This window comes from Primulina tabacum, chromosome 5 (genome assembly GCF_025594145.1).
Source record: "Primulina tabacum isolate GXHZ01 chromosome 5, ASM2559414v2, whole genome shotgun sequence".
NCBI classification, from domain to species: Eukaryota; Viridiplantae; Streptophyta; class Magnoliopsida; order Lamiales; family Gesneriaceae; genus Primulina; species Primulina tabacum.
Window position 1 is genome coordinate 9,986,380 of NC_134554.1, and position 21,862 is coordinate 10,008,241.

General features: G+C 33.9%; 3 protein-coding genes across 5 annotated transcripts; 2 read left to right on the forward strand and 1 right to left on the reverse strand.

The window, feature by feature from the left end:
• The first annotated feature begins 4,361 nt into the window (after window positions 1–4,361).
• LOC142546366 (actin-depolymerizing factor 1) lies at window positions 4,362–6,165 on the forward strand. Its single transcript, XM_075654047.1, has 3 exons — window positions 4,362–4,555; window positions 5,313–5,578; window positions 5,710–6,165. The coding sequence occupies exons 1-3, from the start codon at window positions 4,553–4,555 to the stop codon at window positions 5,861–5,863; spliced, it is 423 nt and encodes a 140-aa protein (XP_075510162.1). The 5' UTR covers window positions 4,362–4,552; the 3' UTR covers window positions 5,864–6,165.
• A 1,682-nt stretch (window positions 6,166–7,847) lies between these two features.
• On the forward strand, window positions 7,848–14,815 carry LOC142546367 (eukaryotic translation initiation factor 3 subunit A-like). Of its 2 annotated transcripts, XM_075654048.1 has the most exons (14): window positions 7,848–7,948; window positions 8,815–8,888; window positions 9,338–9,819; window positions 10,352–10,567; window positions 10,693–11,061; window positions 11,147–11,176; window positions 11,262–11,489; window positions 11,593–11,754; window positions 12,058–12,279; window positions 12,404–12,610; window positions 12,693–12,899; window positions 13,061–13,141; window positions 13,579–13,780; window positions 14,091–14,815. In XM_075654048.1, exons 2-14 carry the CDS (start codon window positions 8,843–8,845, stop codon window positions 14,528–14,530), a joined length of 2,892 nt encoding a protein of 963 aa, XP_075510163.1. In that variant the 5' UTR covers window positions 7,848–7,948; window positions 8,815–8,842; the 3' UTR covers window positions 14,531–14,815. The 2 variants fall into 2 exon arrangements, with proteins under 2 accessions (XP_075510163.1, XP_075510164.1); XM_075654049.1 differs by lacking the exons at window positions 7,848–7,948; window positions 8,815–8,888 and having other exon boundaries at window positions 9,338–9,482; window positions 9,574–9,819.
• Window positions 14,816–16,392: 1,577 nt separating this feature from the next.
• On the reverse strand, window positions 16,393–19,880 carry LOC142544726 (short-chain dehydrogenase TIC 32 B, chloroplastic-like). 2 transcript variants are annotated; one of them, XM_075651762.1, is made up of 9 exons: window positions 19,843–19,880; window positions 19,608–19,750; window positions 18,693–18,924; window positions 18,430–18,509; window positions 18,179–18,335; window positions 17,498–17,576; window positions 17,270–17,354; window positions 17,136–17,182; window positions 16,397–16,877 (listed from the first exon to the last, which is right to left on the reverse strand). In XM_075651762.1, the coding sequence occupies exons 2-9, from the start codon at window positions 19,717–19,719 to the stop codon at window positions 16,707–16,709; spliced, it is 963 nt and encodes a 320-aa protein (XP_075507877.1). In that variant the 5' UTR covers window positions 19,720–19,750; window positions 19,843–19,880; the 3' UTR covers window positions 16,397–16,706. The 2 variants fall into 2 exon arrangements, with proteins under 2 accessions (XP_075507878.1, XP_075507877.1); XM_075651763.1 differs by lacking the exon at window positions 19,843–19,880 and having other exon boundaries at window positions 16,393–16,877; window positions 19,608–19,727.
• Between the last annotated feature and the right edge of the window lie 1,982 nt (window positions 19,881–21,862).

Genomic DNA, 21,862 nt, shown 5'->3' on the forward strand with positions numbered 1-21,862 from the left:
ACATTTTCCGAGTCCTATCCCTAGCGGAAAATGTCTCAGAGAGCCAACCGCCACCAGCGGCGGCCGTCGCAGGGTGTGTTCGTTATTCCTGAAAACCTTTCCACCCCTCCACTGGAAGACACTGCTCCACCACCGCCTGCCGCTCAAGCTCCGGTTCCACCGAAAGAAAGGAGCAGCGGCGGGAACATTCACTTGTCGCTGCAGCATCCAGAAAAGCCGGCAGAAGAAATGCCCATTTTGGGTCGTTCTACCAAATGATAAGCTACTGATGGTCCGCCGCTATGATAAAGTATTAAATAAAATTAATCTTTTAGACTGTCTTTATATATTTATAAATATATATATATATATATGATATTGTATCAATCAGATTTATCAGAAAATATGTCGCAATGTTTGCATTAGCATTTGTATTAATCAGAGATCTCATTTTCTTGCTTTTGTTCAGCTTAATATATATTTTTTTTCCTGAAATTAATGTAATTTCTGCATTAAATACAAAACATATCTATGATTTATCTCTATGTTCAATTTTTAAAAGTATTCTGAGAGTAATCGCTATATTTTTGTTTTATTAAATTGATATCAACGTATTTATGTATTAATTGTAAATAAAATTTAGTGTATATAATTTAATGTAATAATTAATAAAAAATTAAAAGATTATTTATTTTATGTTAAGTTAAATTAAATATAATTCACAGTAATTTTTAAAATTCAACGTAATCGATGAGATCCATCTACAACAAAAAAATTACAACGACGACTAACTAATTCATTGTTTATTTCTAAAAAAAATGATTGTTTTATTCAAAAAAATAAATAAAAAGACCAAAACTCATGATAAAGGACAAAAATGTTTAACCAACCTGTAGAAATTGTGGCGGCGTTTATTTCAATAATTTCAAAGGTTTGAATAATGAAGAAAAAGTGCACCGACAATAAAGTTTACGGTCAACCATGTCATCAATTTCAGTCAAAATTGAATCTTTTAAGACGCTGACACGTTCCGCGTTATATATGCTGTGTTGAATAATGTTTATTTTATATATTAAGAAATAATTTTTAATATCGGATCGAACCGCTCAATTCAGCATCGTTTTCTTGAATCTCCGATTTTGTACAATCTCTGGCTTGAAGGAAAACTCGTATGATTTAAGTTTACATCCAACAAATAAACCTTGCGGCATTTCATTTTTTTTTTTATGACAATTGAATGGGTAAACCTTAAAGTTAACCATCTTAAAGTTAAGACAATATCTTACAAATCATGTCAGTCATCAGTCAGACAAATATATATTTTTTCCCCTTGTTCTAATTTTTGGTGCCACATGCTATGTCTGTTTTATATAAATAAACTTTTAAAAACAAATACAGAGCAAGCCTAGTAGAAAGTTGAGACCGAAGCACATCCCGAATTGGTCTCGAAAATATTTTGCTGGGCTTCAACAGGCAATAATTTGATGGGCTTCAACAACAAGTTGGGCGCATATGATTCCAGTTGAATGTCTTCTAAATTTTAATTTTCAAAATCAATCCCGGTGATTTTTGGGTTATATTTGGATGGATGGGTTTAAAATCTATGTAATTCGATAATACTTTTATTGTTGACAATGAAGTACTTGATGAAATATTAAATTTATACCAAATTATTTATACAATAGTTATATTAAGTAGAATATAATTCAAATGCTTCGATTATTGGGTGAATTTCAAATCTATCATAATTAATATTAAACAATATAAAACATGTAAGAGTTGGATTTGAAGTTCATAGTCTTGCTTCTCTAAAACTATAAAAATATATTTAAATATATTTGAAATCAATGTGTTTGAAATCCATAAATCCAAACATAATCTTAATTTCAGATCTATCGAAAATGAAATAATCTACTATGTCTCAGAACAAATAAATCTTGTATATGGTTTCGCTACGTATTTGGTTGACATAATATAATACACAGAATGGAGTGAAGAATGTCATTCCTGATATTATTAGTTATCTTTTACATTTATTTTTACAATAATATCAAACAATATAAGTTTGGCCCAAATTCGTTTAAAATAATTCTCAACCAATTCAAGATGAGTCGAGGATCACTATTTCAATCTCATACATACATACATATATATATATACACACACACACATATATATATATATTGAAAATTAAACATTCATAACATTAAGTAGGTAAATCCCGAGTTACAATACAAGAAAGCTAAGATGGAATATTTCCATCTAGCCAAATTACATTGAAAAAGCTATTGAATGCCCTATGAGCAAGAAAGTGTGTCATAGTATTGGCCGAACGATACATGTGTTTGATCGACACAAAATGATTAACTAAGAACATAGAATTAACTTCAAGAGCCAAGACACCCAAAAGGGCCAGTGTCCAGATCTGGGTTGAGAACTATTCGAACCGCCTCCTTGGAGTCAGAATAGATACAAACAGAAGAAACTTCCGCCTGTAGACAAAGATCCATACCACAACGAATAGCCAAAATTTCAGCTGCAAGGACACTACCTGGATTACATATGATAAGAGCATGGGCACCTATTGTTACTCTTCGTGAATCTCTAATTATCGTTCCAACACTGAATTTGTTGCGTCTGGTATCAAACCCCGCATCAACATCTAGTCGAAATAAGTTAGGGAGGGGCGACTTCCATAAATGATCTGATGAGATTTGTGAAGCACTCACTGATATAGCACACTTTCATATGAACATAAACATAATAATAAAAAAAGGAAACAACTTTTTATCGTTCATAAATTATACACAGCTTTTGACATGAATAAAATAATTATTTATTTATTTTTTTGTTGTCGGGATTATTTCATTGATTTTTGCCAACCAAACAATATGTAAAGTGTCCTCGTCAAATTGCGTGGAGTTGAAGCAGAATGTGAGAGAATATCTGCAGTGGACCCTAACCAACAGTTTATTTTCGGGGAAAAAACTATTGTAAATTATATAAGCACAGATAACAATAATAATAATTATTATTTTATAAAAAGTCGTGGCTCGGCTGAGTCAAACTCATGTTAGCCTATAATTGAATTTTATTTGAAAGAGCTATTTTGCTTTGTAAAAATAATGTTATATGTATGATAAGATGAGTGATCTTAAATGTATTTTTTAATAATTTTTTAAATAAAATGTAAAGATAATTTTGTCATTTTAAATGCATTTTATAAGACAATTTGTAACATTCATCTCATCGTAAATGTAGCATTTTCCAAATAAAAATTCTGAATTTTGAAATCAGATTTTTTAAAAATTGGCATATATATAATCTTCAAAAAATTATAAATAGAATCGAAATTTTCCTTGCAATGACATGCACGAAATTATAATTTTAATTACTTATGTACCCTGACAAAAAGTGTGTATAAATACATAGAGAAAATATTATGGTCCAAATATATAAAAAAACTTGTGTCTTTACATAATATGTGTTATAATAATTATAAATTCTAGCAATCCTGATCTGATCTTCTTAAAACTATGTCCATGGATTTCTCTATGAGTTTTTGACAGAAATATTAATCATTAAGAAGTACATAATAATTCCTCAACTGATCAAAACAATGAGAAATCTAATGTGTATACGTTAAATAAAAACACATAATAAATTTAAATATGTTCTTTGATTTTCTAATATTACTCTCTATGGTCTATAATCGTGAGACGAGTTAACTCGATCTATAACTAAAGCGATAATTTTAGCATAAAAAAATAATATGTTTTCATGAGTTATGTCGGATTGGAAACTCATCTCACAAAATTAACATGTGAGACTGTTTCACATAAGTACAAAACATATCCTGCTTATGAAACGAGATTTCAAAAAATAATATAATACACATTATTTTTGAAATGGAACAAAACCTTTATGTATAGTCTGAAACATTTTATCACTTTACCAAAAAACGTAACTAAAAATAACAATACAATTGTGATGTTTTTAAACTATACAACAACAAAAACGTCACATATCTCAATCACGAACAATCACTACACCCAACCTTATATGTCCAAAATTCACAAGTAGATGGATGCTCTTGGAACATGTATTAAATAAGGAGTAGGTCTCTTGTGAGACGTTCTCACGAATCTTTATATGCGAGACGAGTCAACCCTACCGATATTCATAATAAAAAATAATACTATTAGCATAAAAAATAATATTTTTTAATGAATAATCCAAATAAGAGATTCGTCTCACAAAATATGATCCGTGAGATCGTCTCACACGAGTTTTTAACTTAAATAAGATGGGTCTAAACAGTTTTGACGGGAGCAATTAGTTTATTATACTAAACAGCCGGGTATCGAGCCAGCCGCTTTTACTGGCTTGAAAGGTACGCAGCGTGACGTCGTCGTTTAAGACTTAACAGCGTACATTTACACGCAGTGAAACCTTACCAAATACTCTCAATAAAGAGAGCCTAAAAATAGAATTAGTGGAGAGCCTTGTTCGTCATCCGGAGCGTCTACAAAATTCTCTCACGTTCTCTGCTTCAACCTAAAGCAACTTCAACATGGTGAGCATTTCGTCTCCCTTGTATGGATTCGGATTTCGCTATTGTTGAATGTTTTTGAGTGATTGCTTGGTGATTAATTGATCTGATTTTCTCCGTTTACTTTGATGTTTGGAGTGCTATTTTGGTAGATTCTGGCTTGATCGGAAGTTGTTTTACTGTACCAAAAAACGCAAGATCTGCTCTGTGTGCGCTGTTGCTTGGAGTGAGTTCGATTGTGAGATTTAACTTCGCTCACTGGATGTTAGCTAAGAGGGCGCTGATGAAGTTTGATTTATCTGATAGATGTCGTTATTGATGATTTAGCTGCTTCAAGGTTATTTTCAAATTATGTAGTTTATGAACTCCATTAGATGATGATCAGGACAATTTTTTTTGCTTTGCACAAGCAAATGATTGATGAATTTGATATTAAGAACCATATAGATGATGCCTTCACCAGTTTGTTCGTGTCTGTTTGGTTAATTGACAAAGCACAATTCCTCAATATTCGGAGGGCATAAAGAAATGGAAGAATGAATTTTTATGAAGAACAGCAAAAGCTTTTAGCTAACATTGTGTGTTGTTATCTGGCGCTTTGTGGGACTGATTAAAATTGAGACTTTCCCTCCTGTTGGTTCCCTGGTAGATTTCGTAAATTTTGTTGGCATGTCGAGTTCTTTGCTTTCATGATACTATGTGGTTGATTCCCAGTTTATTTCGTGCCAAACACTTACAATTTTACGTTGGGCGAACGACATTCTTGTCATCTTATTTGTAGGCAAATGCGGCATCTGGGATGGCTGTGCATGATGATTGCAAGCTAAGGTTCTTGGAACTGAAGGCGAAAAGGACTCATCGCTCCATTGTCTTCAAGATAGAGGAGAAACAGAAGCAAGTTATTGTTGAAAAGATTGGTGAGCCAACTCAAAACTACGAGGACTTCACTGCAAGTCTTCCTCCCAATGAGTGCCGTTATGCTGTTTATGATTTTGACTATGTGACTGCTGAGAATTGTCAGAAAAGCAGGATTTTCTTCATTGCTTGGTATGAATCAACATTTATACCTGCTTATTTCCTAAATGCTAGCATGTCATGTTGATGCACTTGTGTGAAATAAGTTTATTGCTATATTTATGACGCTTGAATTATTTGCTTGATGACATTTGCCATGTAAGGTCTCCGGACACTTCACGGGTCAGAAGCAAGATGATTTATGCTAGCTCGAAGGACAGATTTAAGAGGGAACTAGATGGAATTCAAGTTGAACTACAAGCGACTGATCCAACTGAAATGGATCTTGATGTTATCAAGAGTCGTCTATCGAAGTAAAAATTTATAGGGCTTCTGCAGTGGACTTGCTCTGGTGCAGTGAGACCATTTTAAATTGAATGTCTATAACTGTGGGATATGGTAAACCAAGATAGTGGTGACCATAGTCTCCATGTACTACCGATATCTTTCTTTCTAATTTTCAATCAGATCTGTGTGTGTCTGGTATATGATATTTATTGGCTTTAGTTGTTGTGCAATGTATGTCAGCAGTATCTCGATGTATACAAGCTGATATGTAACAATCTGAGAGGATTGAAAACTCTCAACATGTTTTGATATTAAAGTTTATGCATTCTTCATCTGTAATTTGGTCGAGAGCGAACTAGCGAGTTCTTGTCTTCTTTTGGCCGCTTTGGGAGCAATTTTTTGATATGAAAGAGACGTACTTATAGAAACGTAGTGGTTCATTTAGGCATGACATTGTATTCATCAGCTTTTGAAATTTTTTATGTTCTTGTTAGTTTAATAAAAACTACAAAAGATCTTGTTCAATTTGTAACCTGGCTTTCAAATGTACGTATATTTTGGTGCGTTTGAAATAAATGTTTTTCATATCATTCTCCAAAATTAAATATGTTCCTCTAAATAAAACGCATCAATCCTAGAACAAAAATATTTTAAATTAATGTGTGAAGCAATTCCTCGACATAGTTTTAGCATATTTCAGAACATTCAGATCATATTTTCAGCAAAATATGAATACTCGATTTATATATACACGTATATGTTGGAATTTGGACTCGATTATATGAGTGAATGAAAATTGTGATATGACTTAATCAATTTATATTAATTGTGGTGGGTTTAAAACATTTCATATTGTATTTGCATTAGGAAATAAGATCAATATATTATTGTTTGGCGATTGTTAATAACAATCGTCAAAAAGAAAAAAAGAAGAAGCAATTGTTAATAACATTTTACAGTTTATTATAACAAAGGATACATTTATTTATCTTCCGTATTTCGTTGCATATTATGTTGCAACGTAATATCCAACAATATATGTATGCATGTATAGATCATGATACAGATATTTTGTATTGAGTTGAGCAAACCTTTATCTACGTTGGACTATCAAGGTAAAGGAAAAATTGAGTTGTCGTTGATTTTTAGTCCAAATAGAATCAAATTGAATATCAAGGTAAAAATCTTCGTCCGGATTGGCACCCTATTGCATGGTTTTTACTTTTTTTTAAAAAAAAAATTGTTTCGAATTACATAAAATAAAATAAAACAAAACGAGAGAAATTATGTAAAAAATTAAACTCAAGTCTATTGTTCCGGCTAGACTTTGATTTCTCAATAAGATAAATTTCTTTTACTCTACGATAGACTCTCTCGAAAAACTTTGGCACACGTGTAAACGAAATGTTCTATCAACTAAGAGTAAGTCTCTTGTGAGACATTAATCTTATAAATCTTTATCTGTGAGAAGGGTCAATCCTACGGATATTCACAATAAAAAGTAATAATCTTAGCATAAAAAGTAATACTTTTTCACGAATGACCAAAATAAGATATTTGTCTCACAAAATACAATCCGTGAGAACGTGTCACACAAGTTTTTGCTATCAACTAAACTATAATTTTTAGTCTTTGTGATATATATTTATCATGTATATAATTTCTTATCATTATATATATTTTGAGTGGTATTGTTTCTTTAGTATAATCCATCTACGGGGATGAATTTCATTTTGTTCTCTTGCGATGTTAGATAACCTAGTTACGTGAGTATTGTTGAGAGAAGTTTTGTATTTCATAATTTTCAACTTAAACACACCACTCATTGGCTTATCAAGCTAAAACTTCTGTTCTGTGATGGGCCGGGCTACCTGGTTTCTCTAAAAAGCGGCTACGTTTGCCCAATAGCCCACATATTAGTAATGAAAGTTTAAAAGGTTAGTCCCATCGTTAGTTAGCAGGCTGCGGCCTGCTATCGCTCACCCCAAAATCAACTTACCAACGTAGTAAACCTTTTACCTTTACCCCACCTCTCCCTAAATCTTAATCCCATCGGCGCCGCCTCCTTCTCCGACCTCAGCCATTGCCGTCAATCATCGTCGCTTACAATCGCTGGTGATATATATTTGACATGTATCTGATTTTTTACATAAATATTTTCTTCCGCTGTGTTTGGAATGAGTTTTTTTGGTGATTTGATCAATTGGTTTGGAATTGTTTGGCTACGATTTTGAAGTTTTTTTATGCATGTTTGGTTCATGTAATGCGTTGATGAAAAACGTTAAACGTTTGAAATGATTTTGTCGATGTATTTTAAGTATGGAATTTATCGTGTATTACTTTGTAAAATTAAGTCAATGCTGTGATGAGTAGTTTGTAATGGTGTAATATGAGCTCCATAGGTGCCACCAGTTTACATTTTCGTTGAAACACTTGGTCACTAAATGACTAGCTTGAGCTGAATTTCGAGCCACTCGAAAATTTACGAGCATATATAGGAGTCTGAAAAAATCTTGACTCAAGGTCTGAAAAAATCTTGACTCAAGCTTGACTTTGTTGCCACAGTGAGGTCTCAAGTTGGATCTCAAGCAAAAAAAGAAAGAAAAAATATTCCGGGGATAATGGACAATGGACATTGGTTATTTTGATGGTCAAAATCTTTCAAATCCCTTCAAATACAAATTTTGTTTTAAACTTCCTTCGTACTAAACATTTATAATGATATTTCAATTTCCAACTCTTGGGTTGAAAGTGTTATCACGGCCTCTTTCTACTTTATCTAGTACTAGTCGCTATACTTCTTATTGTGCTCTGAAGAAAACTTCTCCGTCCTTGCTGCATTTTTAAATTATCCATTCAGCTTGTCTTCATGTTGCTTTTAATCATTTTAAAACTAATCTGTTCTCCTTGCTTCATGCTACTGAAGTTGATTCTACTCATGCGATTAAGTTGTTGATGAATGTATACTCTGTTTTGTACAGCAAAAAATATCTGCATCAAATTTTTTCAATGGCTACATTTGCTAGACCCGAGAATGCTTTGAAGCGAGCTGAAGGTAGGTCTATAAATTAACTCTTGCATGTAATTTACTTGAATAATCTATCTGTAGCTTTGGATTTTTTTATATCTACAGGCTCCTTGTTTACATTAGTACATCACTTTTCGCTAACATTTTCTGAACTATCTTGGAAAGACTACTAATTACATTCTTTTGGATAATCTGTCTGAAAATAAGTTAAAACAACAAGGAAGTCACAATTGGCTATTTTTTCATCTCAAATGGCATCACAAGGAAGCAACCACCCACCTCTAATTTGTTCCTCATCCTCTATGTTTTGTTGCATATATACCAATTAATGTCATCGGGCATGGGAGTCAGTCAGAGATTTTGATGGCCTGTGTCCCAAACACTTCATCCAAATTTCATTTGTCATATGCTACGTGGCGATGTATTTTCGCAATTCATAGTTTTGATACATGTACATTGCTCTAATGCTGATACAGAGTTGATCAATGTTGGACAAAAGCAAGAATCCCTCGAAGCTCTTCATAGTTTTATCACCTCAAGGAGGTACAGAGCGTGGACAAGGACACATGAGAAGATTATGTTGAAGTACGTAGAGCTATGTGTTGACATGAGGAGGGGAAGGTATGCCAAAGATGGTCTTATTCAGTACCGTGGTATTTGCCAACAAGTGAACATTACTTCACTGGAAGAGGTGATTAAGCATTTCATGCAGATGGCCACGGAGAAAGCCGAACTTGCTCGTAATCAAGCACATGCCTTGGAAGAGGCTCTGGATGTCGATGACCTAGAAGCAGATAAAAGGCCTGAAGATCTTCTTTTGAGCTATGTTAGTGGTGAGAAAGGAAAAGACAGATCTGATCGTGAACTTGTAACACCATGGTTCAAGTTTTTATGGGAGACATACAGAACGGTGTTGGAAATTTTACGAAACAACTCAAGATTGGAGTCCCTGTACGCGGTGAGTTTTTCTCCTATTTGTATTCATTCTGATTCAGTAATTCCCGCTTCTGACATATAAATGTATTTTTTTGTTATCTTCTATCACGTTGACAGTCCTGGAGTAGTTGCTCTGAAGTCTGAACCTTCTTCACTCCTTAATGATTAATTGAATGTTAGTGTAGCAAATCGATGGTGTACTACCATTTCAGTTTGGTTTAAAATCTGCAGGACACTAGATATGTTTATGTTTCTGATTTTTTGGTAGCTATAGGCACCTCAATGATCTCCTTCCCAAAGGTTTATCTATAGATCGAACATACTGTAAAGAATATGTATATTGCGCTTGGTAAGTATCAATGTGGATACTGAATGCTGAAGTTATCAGATACCCTGGTGCTGATACAATTGTCTACCTTATTATTTTTCAGTTTTCCACCATTCTCCATGCTACTTTAATTTTGTTGTGTTGTACACTTTCGGAATTCGGAATATTTGTGTGAAACTTTGTCAGTGACTAAAAAATTCCTTGGACTTGTGTTTGCTCTTTACAGATGACTGCTCACCGAGCCTTTCAATTCTGTAAGCAATACAAAAGAACTACAGAATTTCGGAGGTTGTCTGAAATTATTCGGAATCATCTTTCAAACCTTAACAAGTATAGAGACCAGAGGGATAGGCCTGACCTTGCTGTTCCAGAAAGCTTGCAGTTGTATCTTGACACTAGATTTGAGCAACTGAAAGTTGCTGCTGAACTTGAACTTTGGCAGGTTTGTTCACAGTCTGTGACTTGGTTCATATGCCCCCACTCACGCAATGTGACTAATTATTAATACCTTTTATGTTCTCATAGTTTCTAAAGTATTTGAGTTATTTTCTTGCTTTTGACACGCAGGAAGCATTTCGTTCGATTGAGGATATATATGGATTGATGTGCATGGTGAAAAAGAAACCTAAGGCTTCCTTGATGGTTATCTACTATTCAAAGCTTTTAGAGATATTCTGGATGTCATCCAGCCATCTTTACCATGCTTATGCATGGTTTAAGCTTTTGATGTTTCAGAAGAACTTTAACAAGAACTTAACTCATAAGGATTTGCAATTAATAGCTTCATCAGTTGTTTTAGCTGCTCTTTCAGTACCTCCATATGATCGTTCCTATGGAGCACCTCATCTCGAGCTTGAAAATGAGAAAGAACGGAGTTTGAGAGTGGGTAACCTTATTTCATTTGACGTTGAATCCAAGCCTGAGAACAAAGAAGTGGTAAATGAAGTCTTGGCTGAGGCTCTTCCTCGTGTTTTTATGTTGCAGTTTTTGAGCTTGTGATTGCTCTCTTTTTGTTTTTCAGCTTTCCAGGTCCTCCCTTCTTTTTGATTTGGTAAGTCAAAATCTTAGATGATTTCAAATCAATTATTTTGGGTATTTCTGTGATCTATGAACCTTTCCTTTTGTCCTTTCTTTAGGTTTCCAAGGGTGTGATGACCTGTATAACTCAGGAAGTGAAGGATCTTTACCAAATTTTGGAACACGAGTTTTTCCCTTTAGACTTGGCACTGAAAGTACAGCCCTTGTTGACAAAAATCTCAAAGCTCGCGGGTAAGACTGCTTCTGCTTCTTCTGTTCCAGAAATACAGCTGTCACAGTATGTTCCTTTTCTAGAGAAACTTGCAGCTCTGAAGTTACTGCAGCAGGTGTGCTTTTCTTCCAATTTCCGTGCTTCTCCTTATAAAACACTGGCACCACTTTTTTGTAATCGACATTGTACTTTTGTCTTTTTACCCTGTGTATATCCAGGTCTCACAGTTGTACCAGACAATCAGTATTGACAACCTGTCAACAATAATTCCTTTTTTTGATTTTTCTACTCTTGAGAAGATTTCTGTGGATTCAATCAAGTATAACTTTTTAACAATGAAAGTGGATTATCGGAAGAGTGCCATTTTTTTTGGTAGTAAGGTAAGTTCACCATTTCATTGTTAATTCTTGAATATTTTACCAGCAAATCTTGGCCATCAGTCACTTGATTGTTTCGTCGCGTGGAATAAATTCACATAAAAGTTGTTTTAATCGCCTCAACCTTGTTGATTCTATTATATCTCTTTGGGCTGACCTCCTTTATACTGGTGCTTTGAGCATAAAATTTTGGAAATTTAGGACTCTCTGTACCCATTTTATCTCCATCTTCGTAATTGTGGAACCAATTGAATGATGTTTCTCGTATACTCCTGTAAGTCATATAATTAGTTATTTTCGCTCCAGAGTCTGGAATCGGAGGGCCTACGAGATCACCTGTCCGTCTTTGCAGCATCTCTTAGCAAAGCAAGGGTAATGATTTACCCCCCCGCTAAGACAACCTCAAAATTGGAGGACAGAGTTTCTGATTTAGCTGAAGTCATTGAAAAAGAACACAGAAGACTTCTTGCACGCAAATCAATAATCGAAAAACGCAAAGAAGAACAAGAACGCCAGCTTTTGGAGATGGTTTGTCCTGTCCTTTTTTGCTTTGAAAAGATAATGAATTATATTTCACTTTTTAGATTGTACTTGTTAGTTGAAAGGAGATTAGATGTGTAATTTACCTAGATTGATTTACGGACTTTTGCAGGAACGCGAGGAAGAGGCAAAGAGGCAGAAGTTGCAAAAAATAACTGAAGAGGCAGAGCAGAGAAGGCTCGCCACTGAGTTCGAGCAGATGAAAAATCAAAGAATTCTAAGGGAAATAGAAGAACGTGAACTTGAGGAGGCCCAAGCTTTGCTGCAGGAAGCTGAAAAACGTGGCAAGAAGAAAGGGAAGAAGCCAATTTTAGAGGGAGTATGTTAAATTTTATTTTCGGTGTGGTTTTTTCATTCTTATTTTTTACATGTTTATTTAGTTAACAGCTGTAATTTTACAGGAAAAAATTACCATGCAGACTTTGATGGACCTGGCCCATGGTGAGCAACTCAGGGAAAAGCAGGAAACGGAGAAAAAAGTACAGAAGCTTGCCAAGACAATGGATCACTTGGAGAGGGCAAAAAGAGAAGAGGCAGCTCCACTTATTGAAGCTGCGTTCCAAAGGAGATTAGTGGAAGAAGAAGCTATGCATAAATATGAGCAGCAGGTCTGCATGAATGACCTTGTTTTTTATTTAAAACTTCATGTAGATCGTGTATCTTCTGTCCTATTTCATACTATGTAGCAATGCCCACAAAATGATACTTATTTAGTTGCATATATTCGTTCTATTAATAAAATGATCATTTTGTTACTTATTTTATGTAGCAAGAGACTGCTATGAGCAGACAGCGACATACTGGAGACCTAGAAGAAAAGAGGAGGCTTGGGCGTTTGTTGGAGAACAAGGTGACACATTTCAGTTATTTATGTAAAATTATTGTTTTTGGTGATAGAATGATAGTTTTCTGGTGTTCAATGTTGTCACGGTAGTCATGGTTTATGAGAAGAAACATCATCACATTGGTTGGATCAATAAGAAGGCTTATATTTTAGTGTGTTACTCACGAGAGGTTATCTGAATGATAATTTACATGACTCGAAGGTTTTAACTTTGGGTTGCTTACTCTTATATTGCACTAGGGCTTAGAGAAGGTCGTGCTACGAAAACTTCAATAGCATAAACTGTAGACAAAATTGGATTTGCCTTTAGTTTGAAACTTGAAAGTGTACATCAGCATTTTCAGCTTGCGAATACGGATTTTGAACATCTGTGTGTTCGTATCTTTGAGTGCATATTTGGAGTTGTTTTACTCACCTGCAATGTTTTGCCAATGCTAATACAGCAAATACTCCATGAAAAAGTGCTTAGCCATAGGATGCCTGAGTACAAGAGACTCAAGGAGGAGAAACAAGAAAGGATAAATCAGATTATCAGATCACGTAAACAGGAAAGGGAGGCTAAGAGGAAAATGATATATTTTCTGAGATCTGAAGAAGAGAAACAAAAAAGATTGCGTGAAGAGGAGGAAGCGAGGAAGCTTGAAGGTAGTTTTCCCTTTCAAACTCCACTTTTGGATCTATTTTCACGGCAATAAAATTCTCTAAATCCTAGCTATGACCACTCTCCAATGCCATGTTTCTTTTTACTTCTCGACGACTTCTACTAATGCATAAATTATCAAGGCTTTTAACTGCCACGCCAACTATGCCCTTTCTTTGCTGAAGCTTTGTATATGTACATGTGCATACCGAAAGGCTTGTTTTGTGTCAAATGTTGCCTTAAGTTTGAAATAGATGGTATATCTTGATAGATAATAATGCAATGCTTGCCTTCATGGCACTTAAAATTCTGCAGAGATGGAGCGGCATAGGAAAGAGGATGCTGAGCGAAAGGCCAAGCTCGATGAAATAGCGGAAAAGCAGAGGCAGCGGGAGCTGGAGCTGGAGGAAAAAGAAAACAAGCGGAGAGACAAGCTCTTGAGGAAATCATCCTCCATGTTCTCAAGGACCGAGACCCCTGCCTTAACTCATCCGGCGGGCGCAAAACCTGCTGTCCCAGTTGCTGTTGATGCTGCACCATCAACTGGTAAATACGTGCCCAGGTTCAGAATGGCTGCCGAGGGTGGTGGCCAGGCCCCTCCAACAGCTGATAAGTGGTCTACTGGGAGCAGAATGGACGATCATCCACCTCAGCAAAGTGACGGGTGGCAGGATGATAGGAGACCATCCTTCGGAGGTGGTGGTAGTTCCTCGAGGCAGTCTTGGTCATCCACCAGGGCTCGAGGTGATCGGTGAGTTCCTGAGTAGTCAGTGTACATCTCTGGATGATTTTTGAGAGGTGGTATTTAACTTTCTTCTGGTTGCCATCGGAGCAGGTTTTTTTTCATATCTATAAGAGGCAGTACAGAAGCGTGAGCTCATGTATAATTGACACCATTAATCTGAACTTTGAAATTTTGTAATTCTTGTTTGATCATTAAATAAACGTAGATCTTATTCTACTTGTAGTCCGGCTTACGTTTTGATAGCCTTTTAAGTTTGGTTTCGAAGTAAATTCAAATTAAAGCACTTTGTTTACTTGACCGGATTCACTATCTTGTAATGGATTATCTGATGAATGTTGGGATGAACAATTTGGTCGATCTGATTTCCTCTATTCCTGACAATGTTCACAATAGTCCATTTTAAATATCAAAAGGCAGGTAATTTGAAAGTTTAAGAGCTTTTAAAACAAGAAGTATATCAAAAATTTTGACCATCTGTATATTACCGCCTTCACACTAGTAACGCTCCGCTGCCTTTATCTGATAAGTGTCTGGCGGCGGGGCATTACCGGTCATGATCGGAGAGGTCCATTGGAGGTGGTGGTGGAGGATCAAGGTTGTCTTGATCATCTCAACTGCCTTAATTGCTAAGAGAAGGACCAAAGCACGGCCTTGCTTTGCTATACTTTCTTGGTTTTACTTTGTGTATCTATAATTTTCTCCCTACTTTTGCTCAATATTGAATTCCTTACCTGCCCGGCATCAAGTTTGCTCATTTCCTGTATAACCAATTTGATGAGTAACGTTTTGTAGATTTTGTAACTAGAATACAATGTAGCTTGAATTGGTCACTTGTTGAATTTGAAAATATATTTTTTTAATGTGTTTGTGCGCTAAATGCTAGTTGGATTCGTGAACGCAGTGGTGGATCCGATGAGTTATTTGACGTTTCACTTAAACTAATTATTCTCATATCTCACTCTCAATACTATTAGTTCATACTGGTCTCTTACATTTTAATGTAATTAATCTAATGCATTTAGAATTCAAAGATTAAAATTTAGTTATCATTAGCAATGTGAACGAGCCAAGCCGAATAGTATCAGACTCGAGGTCGACTCGTTCAAGATACATATAGGCTCGAGCTCGATTCAAGCTTTTATCATGATACTCGAGCTCGACTCGTTTTGAAAATACTAAGTTCACTAATAGCTCGAGTTCATTTCGAGCTTTTATCATGAGATTTGAGCTCGACTCGTGTTGAAATTACTAAGCTCACTAGTAGCTCGAGCTCGGTTCATTAATAGCTCGTTTATTATGTTTTATGAGTCTGCCTCGATCTCCGATCGTTGAACATGCTGGTTTTCGAGCTCGTTTCCGAGTTCGTCGATCATTCTTAGCCAAATGACCTAAGAAGATATGATAATTTAAGGGGTATTCTTATCATTTTATAATATTTTAATCCTTTCTCAATCAAATATATGTGAAACAATGCACGTTGTCTTCTAATACTTGAGATATTATACATTTACGGCCTAATGAACTAGCCTCGAGCACATAAAAAAACCGAGCTCGAGCTCGCGAATAGGATCGCGAGCTTACAAGTCGAGTATACTTAAATTCGAGCTCGACTTGATAAGATTAACGAACAATTTCAAACGAACTTTTTACTGATTCGAGCTCTGAATACTCGTGAACGGGTAGCTGGTTCATTTATATCTCTAGCTAATAAACACTTCATCATAGAAAAATATTGGATATAATGAGGGACAAGGGGAAAATTAAAGTTATGTGGACTTTTTTAAAAAAATTGAATTTCAATTTTCATAATATATTGATTATTGAGTCACCTTTCATAATTATATTTTGCTTTCAATTAATTTTATAGCTCCAACTTGCTTGAATATCTTTTTTCTTGCCTCAAGTACCTTACTATTTTCTGTAAATCTGAACCGCATAGGAAGGCCTTTTTTCTCTGATACAACTGGTGTCAAAAGAAACATTTCTGATTAGCTGAAAATCGGCAGGAAACAAAGGTGAGAAAGCAAATACGAGGCATTACATTTTAAAAAAAAAAAAAAAAAACATAAATCATCACCATTTTCAGGAAATCATGTAAACCCATAGAAAACTCTCTTAAATTGATGATAATTGTACGAGTTTTTTTTTTATTATAATATTTCAGTGTATATCGAATAAATAGATAGTTAACAATGAGCTTCATTGACCAAATTCTCGCTGAAATCCCACAGCTTCTTTGCTACAACTTCGTTTCTTGCCAACTTGTTCGGCTTGAACTCGTTGCAATCCATGAAATATTTCCCCGATACGCCTTTCAGACCTGGGTGAAGTGCAACATAGCACGTTGTGGCCGCACCCTGTGCATTACGATAACAAATATTATTTATTTTACAATATTTTCATGAAACTAAAATCCTACTTTTTATCAAGTGATGTCGATGTGTTCGAGTTAGTCTAGAAATATTAGATCCATAATTAATCAAAATTTTGTATTTCATTTTGTTCACTTCTATTACATGTTTGCCAAAGTGTCAACAATGCACGCATCCATGTTAGAAATGTATGACATTACGTCAATGCTAACATTAAAATGGAATTGTTCAAGAATATGTTACCTGGGGGATGTTCTTCCACATAAAGCAACAAACGAACCTAAAAATTTCTGGAAAAAAAAAAAAAAAATCGATATATACATGTAACAACGCACATATAATATATAAAAACACATATGAGTTTGTAGAGGTCATACTCATGGAAACACCAGAATGTTTGAAGAGATTAGTCATTATCAATCCCGGATGCACCGAGTTCACGGTGATATTCGTTCCCTCCGCCTGCAAATAAAAACATCGTAGCCGAAAAATAAGTCGAGAAACTTAAGAAACACACGATTTTTGTCCTCAATATTTCCTATTTAGGCATATCAGTCCTTAGGCGAGCTTTCGAAAATATCGCGAAATTGAGAGATAAAGAGTACCTTTAAGCGTCGAGAGAGCTCGTTGGCATGAAGGATGTTGGCTAATTTAGATTGCCCATATGCTTTCTTCGCATCGTAACTAACATTATATGATAAGAAAAAAAATAAAAAAAAATTCATTTTTGTACTTTAATTATATATATATATATCTGCACGCAATCTTCGACTGGATTCCTTCCTACGGCCATTCTCTTGTTGCCATTTCCAAAAAAATTTGATTATGAATTTCATTTAATTTTAAAATTTTGATGAAGGATGTCCCATTTAATTGCTTCCCATCAATTACCTAAGTTTAATTTGAATTGATGGATTTGGAATCTATTGGAATTGATTTCAATGATAGTGTTATTGTTAATAATAAAACAATATATCAAATTTTAAATATATACTTTGCTTATTTGTTTATTAGTTACACAAAGTAGAATGAATTTCAAATGATATCATTATTGGGTAAATTTTAAATACATAATAATTAACATGAAATACTATATAAACATACAAAATGTGAATTTGAATTCCATGATCTTGCTTCTTTAAAACAATAAAAATATATTTGAAATTCAGTAATCTAAATACAACTTAACTTCATTCCTTTATCAATTCTTTTAATAATTTTAAATTTTATTTTTATGGTTTGTATGATATGATAAATAATGTAATGGTAGAACTCGACAAGCTTACCTTTTTATATTATTAATCTTGTCAAACATGATCCCTTCCTTGTAAGAATAATAGACATGAGCCACCGATGACAAATTGACGATTCTACCCTCGAATCCAGCAGCCTTGGCAGTTTGCTTCATGCGTTCAAGGAGAAGGCTAGTCAAGTAAAAGTGACCTGAGAACAACCAATATTAATTATTTTACACACTGAAATTAATATATAAGTATGCATTATTTAGTCAAAAAAATTAAACATACATTAATATTACCTATATGATTTGTAGCAAATTGCAACTCAATTCCATCACTAGACAGCTGATATGGACAGAACATGATACCAGCATTGTTTCTGAAATTGCACAATGAACAGTGAAAACTTAAAGATGTACAGAAAAAAGAGACTAGACCGAAACCTCTTTGGCTCGTATAATTTAAGTATTAAAAATGACCCGTAATTGATATGAATCGCACTTATCGTCTCGGCGATATAATAAAAATAAACTTGACGATATCGGAGAAGAAAACTGATTACATTAAAATGTTGAGAGGAAGATTGAGAGCTAGGAAATTATCAGCAAAGTCCTTGATTGATCCGAGTGAAGCAAGATCAAGTTTTAGGACATCAATTCTTGCATGTTTGTGCCTTTTAAGAATGAGTTGTTTTGCCTCAATTGCAGACTCCATACTCCTTGCACCAACGATAACATGAGCATTTCTTAGTGCTAAAACTCTTGCAGTCTCTAATCCTATCCCACTTGCACCACCTACAATATAATCAACACATTTTAAATTTATGATGGACATAATCAACGCAAGATGAAATTATTTAAGAGTAGGTCTCTCGACGGTCTCACGGATCTTTAGTCGTGAGTCTAGTCAACATTACTTATATTTATAATAAAAAATAATACTTTTGGTATAAAAATATTTTTTTTGTTGGTCTAAATATAAGATCTGTATCACAAAATTGATCCATGAGATCGTCTCAGTTGAGTTTTTGTGAATATTTAAATGTTAGTAAAAAAAATTAATATCCAAAATTTAGGACATGATTTTCTTTCCCAAATTAAAATATGAACTACTAGTTCTACGGATAAAATCACAAGAACTCAATCGTTTACACCTTTTTTTCAATCCAAATACAAATTTAATTACCAATACATGAATATTTAGGATTATTGCATTCTAAGCAATATCTTAGAAAATTAATATTAATATATCTTAAATGTTTCACTTTTATAAAATTCCCAAAATTTAATCAGGATCGGTTGTCATTTAAAAAAAAAAACATAAATTCCAAATTACTGAAAGCGTAACCGGAGGTCAGAATAAATAAAGCTCATAAAATGATAAATTAAATACTTTTCTGCATGCATGTACTGTACATATAATTATACGTATAAACTTGAAAATTTGCTTTAAACCGAGAAATTTCTTGGTATCTGACCTGTGATAATAGCAGTGATATTGGTAGCATCGATCCCATCGGTGACATTTTCAGCAGTTGAAGCTGATCCGAATCCACTCGGCCCTCTGATTCCAGTTATCAGCCTTAACATTTTCTGGGCTTTATTTTAATTTTGGTTTTCTCTGCAAAAAGAAGCCTTAAAAATGAAAGCATGCTGCAAGAAATGTGACGGTATTATTTATAAGGAATCGATGGATATCTATTTTCCTTGTACCGTAATTATGGTTGAGCCGAGAATCGAAAAAGACAAAAGACTGCATACGAAAATGAGGGACAAGATAGTAAGGTACTTAGGTTTATTGAGTTGAATTTTTATAGAAAAATTATATTTTTGATCTCATTTTGTATGTTTTTTGAATGTTGTCAATCAATTCTAGGTATTTGCACTTTTCTCCAATTTTATTCTTTTTTACCATAATGCTAACGTAACATGAGACACGCTAACAATGTTAACCGTCATATCATCATTTTTTGATACGAATAATTTACGCCTCCTCTCTGGTGAAAATATCTAGATAAACATTTTCGAAAGTCATTATCATTATACATATGTGGTTGTTTCGATCGAAGGTTTTCTAAAAATAAATTTAAAAAATAGGGTATATAAAGTTAGTCTAAAGGGTGATGTGTGAATGCGCAGCTAATGAAAGTGAAAGTGACCCAACTGCTATAATTATAAATGGCTCCATCCACCCGCCCACGTCTAATCAATCGTAATCACTTTTATAAGTTTCCCGAAAAAAAGATTGAATATTTGTATTAATTCACTTTTATAGATTACGTAAAAATCAAAACTGGCATTTACAAGTTCTCTGCAAGTGAATAATTAAACATACTTATATTGTGCTCTTTCTTTAAATAGAGATTAGAGGATGTGGTGAGATGTTGTGGGGATTCTTAGGGTAGTCCTTGTGTTAGAAATGACCCAAGTTATGTCACGTCCCGAGCCCGGGCCCGCGGCTGCGTGACTGCACAATGGGCCAATGGGCTCCTATAGCAATTACTTCGTATTCGTCCTCGCTTTACGAAAATGATTAACCCAAGTTGCTATAGAAGTCCATTGTAAGCCATTATAAACTCATTTTAAATTTTTCATTTTTCAGATGTGGGACAAGGGTATCAGCAAGTTAGGCATATGGTTACTGGGTCATGGACAAATCGAATCGATCTGAATATGAAAATAAATTTTACGGCTCGAATTATATATATTCTAGCTCGAATTCGATTCGAAAATTGAATAGTTTAACAATCTTTCCTCGACTTTAGAGCTTTAACACGAAATCTTCGACATGTTCTCGAGCGGTTCAACTATTTCTTGAAATAAATATTCAAAAGACTCGAAGTTATTTCTTTAATATATAATTATATTAATAAAAATATAAAACTCACAACCAGCTCGTGAATTATAGAACACAATAATTTGAATTCGAGTTCGATGTGAAAAATATTTGAACATGTTCGAATTCAACTCGATACCAATAATATCATATACAAATAAAATATTTTTTAAACCAACTAAAAAAAATACTAACCAACTTGATTTATTTACCTCCCTAAGCATGTACACAAAGCTATAAGAAAAATATGGTAGGTATAACTGTGCGACATCTTGAAGACTCTCCCCTTTCCCACCAGACCACAAATAATGAAAATTGAATACAATTATATTATACACATTAAATAGAGATATATTAGTAAAATGTTATTATACACATTAAATAGAGATATATTAGTAAAATGTTTTATTAGTAAAATGTTTTATTAAATATATAAAGTGGAATATATATTTAGGACAGAAGAAAAATAAAACATGAACTACACAGTTTGTCAAATTTTTTCAAAAAAAAAAACTCAATATACCCTTATTAAAAAAAGTATTTTACCATGTATATATATAAAAAAATCTCCTCTAATGATAATTAAAAAAAATTACGAGCTAAAATAACAAATATATCAAATTCTTGAAATACTCAATATACTCATATTATAACAATTATTCTGATTTATTATAATTTTTAAAATATTTAATAAATATTTAATATTTAAATAATAAAATAACTTAAAATAGGCCTGCTTTAATTCATTGTATGGGAGAAACATTGGCATTTTAAAGATGGGTAAATTATTTAGGATTCATTTAATTCTGTTAGGTGACAATAAATATCGAGTGGTTAGTAATGGATGGAGAGTGGTGCTATTTATCACAAAAAAAAAAAAAAATATTCCTAATTTAA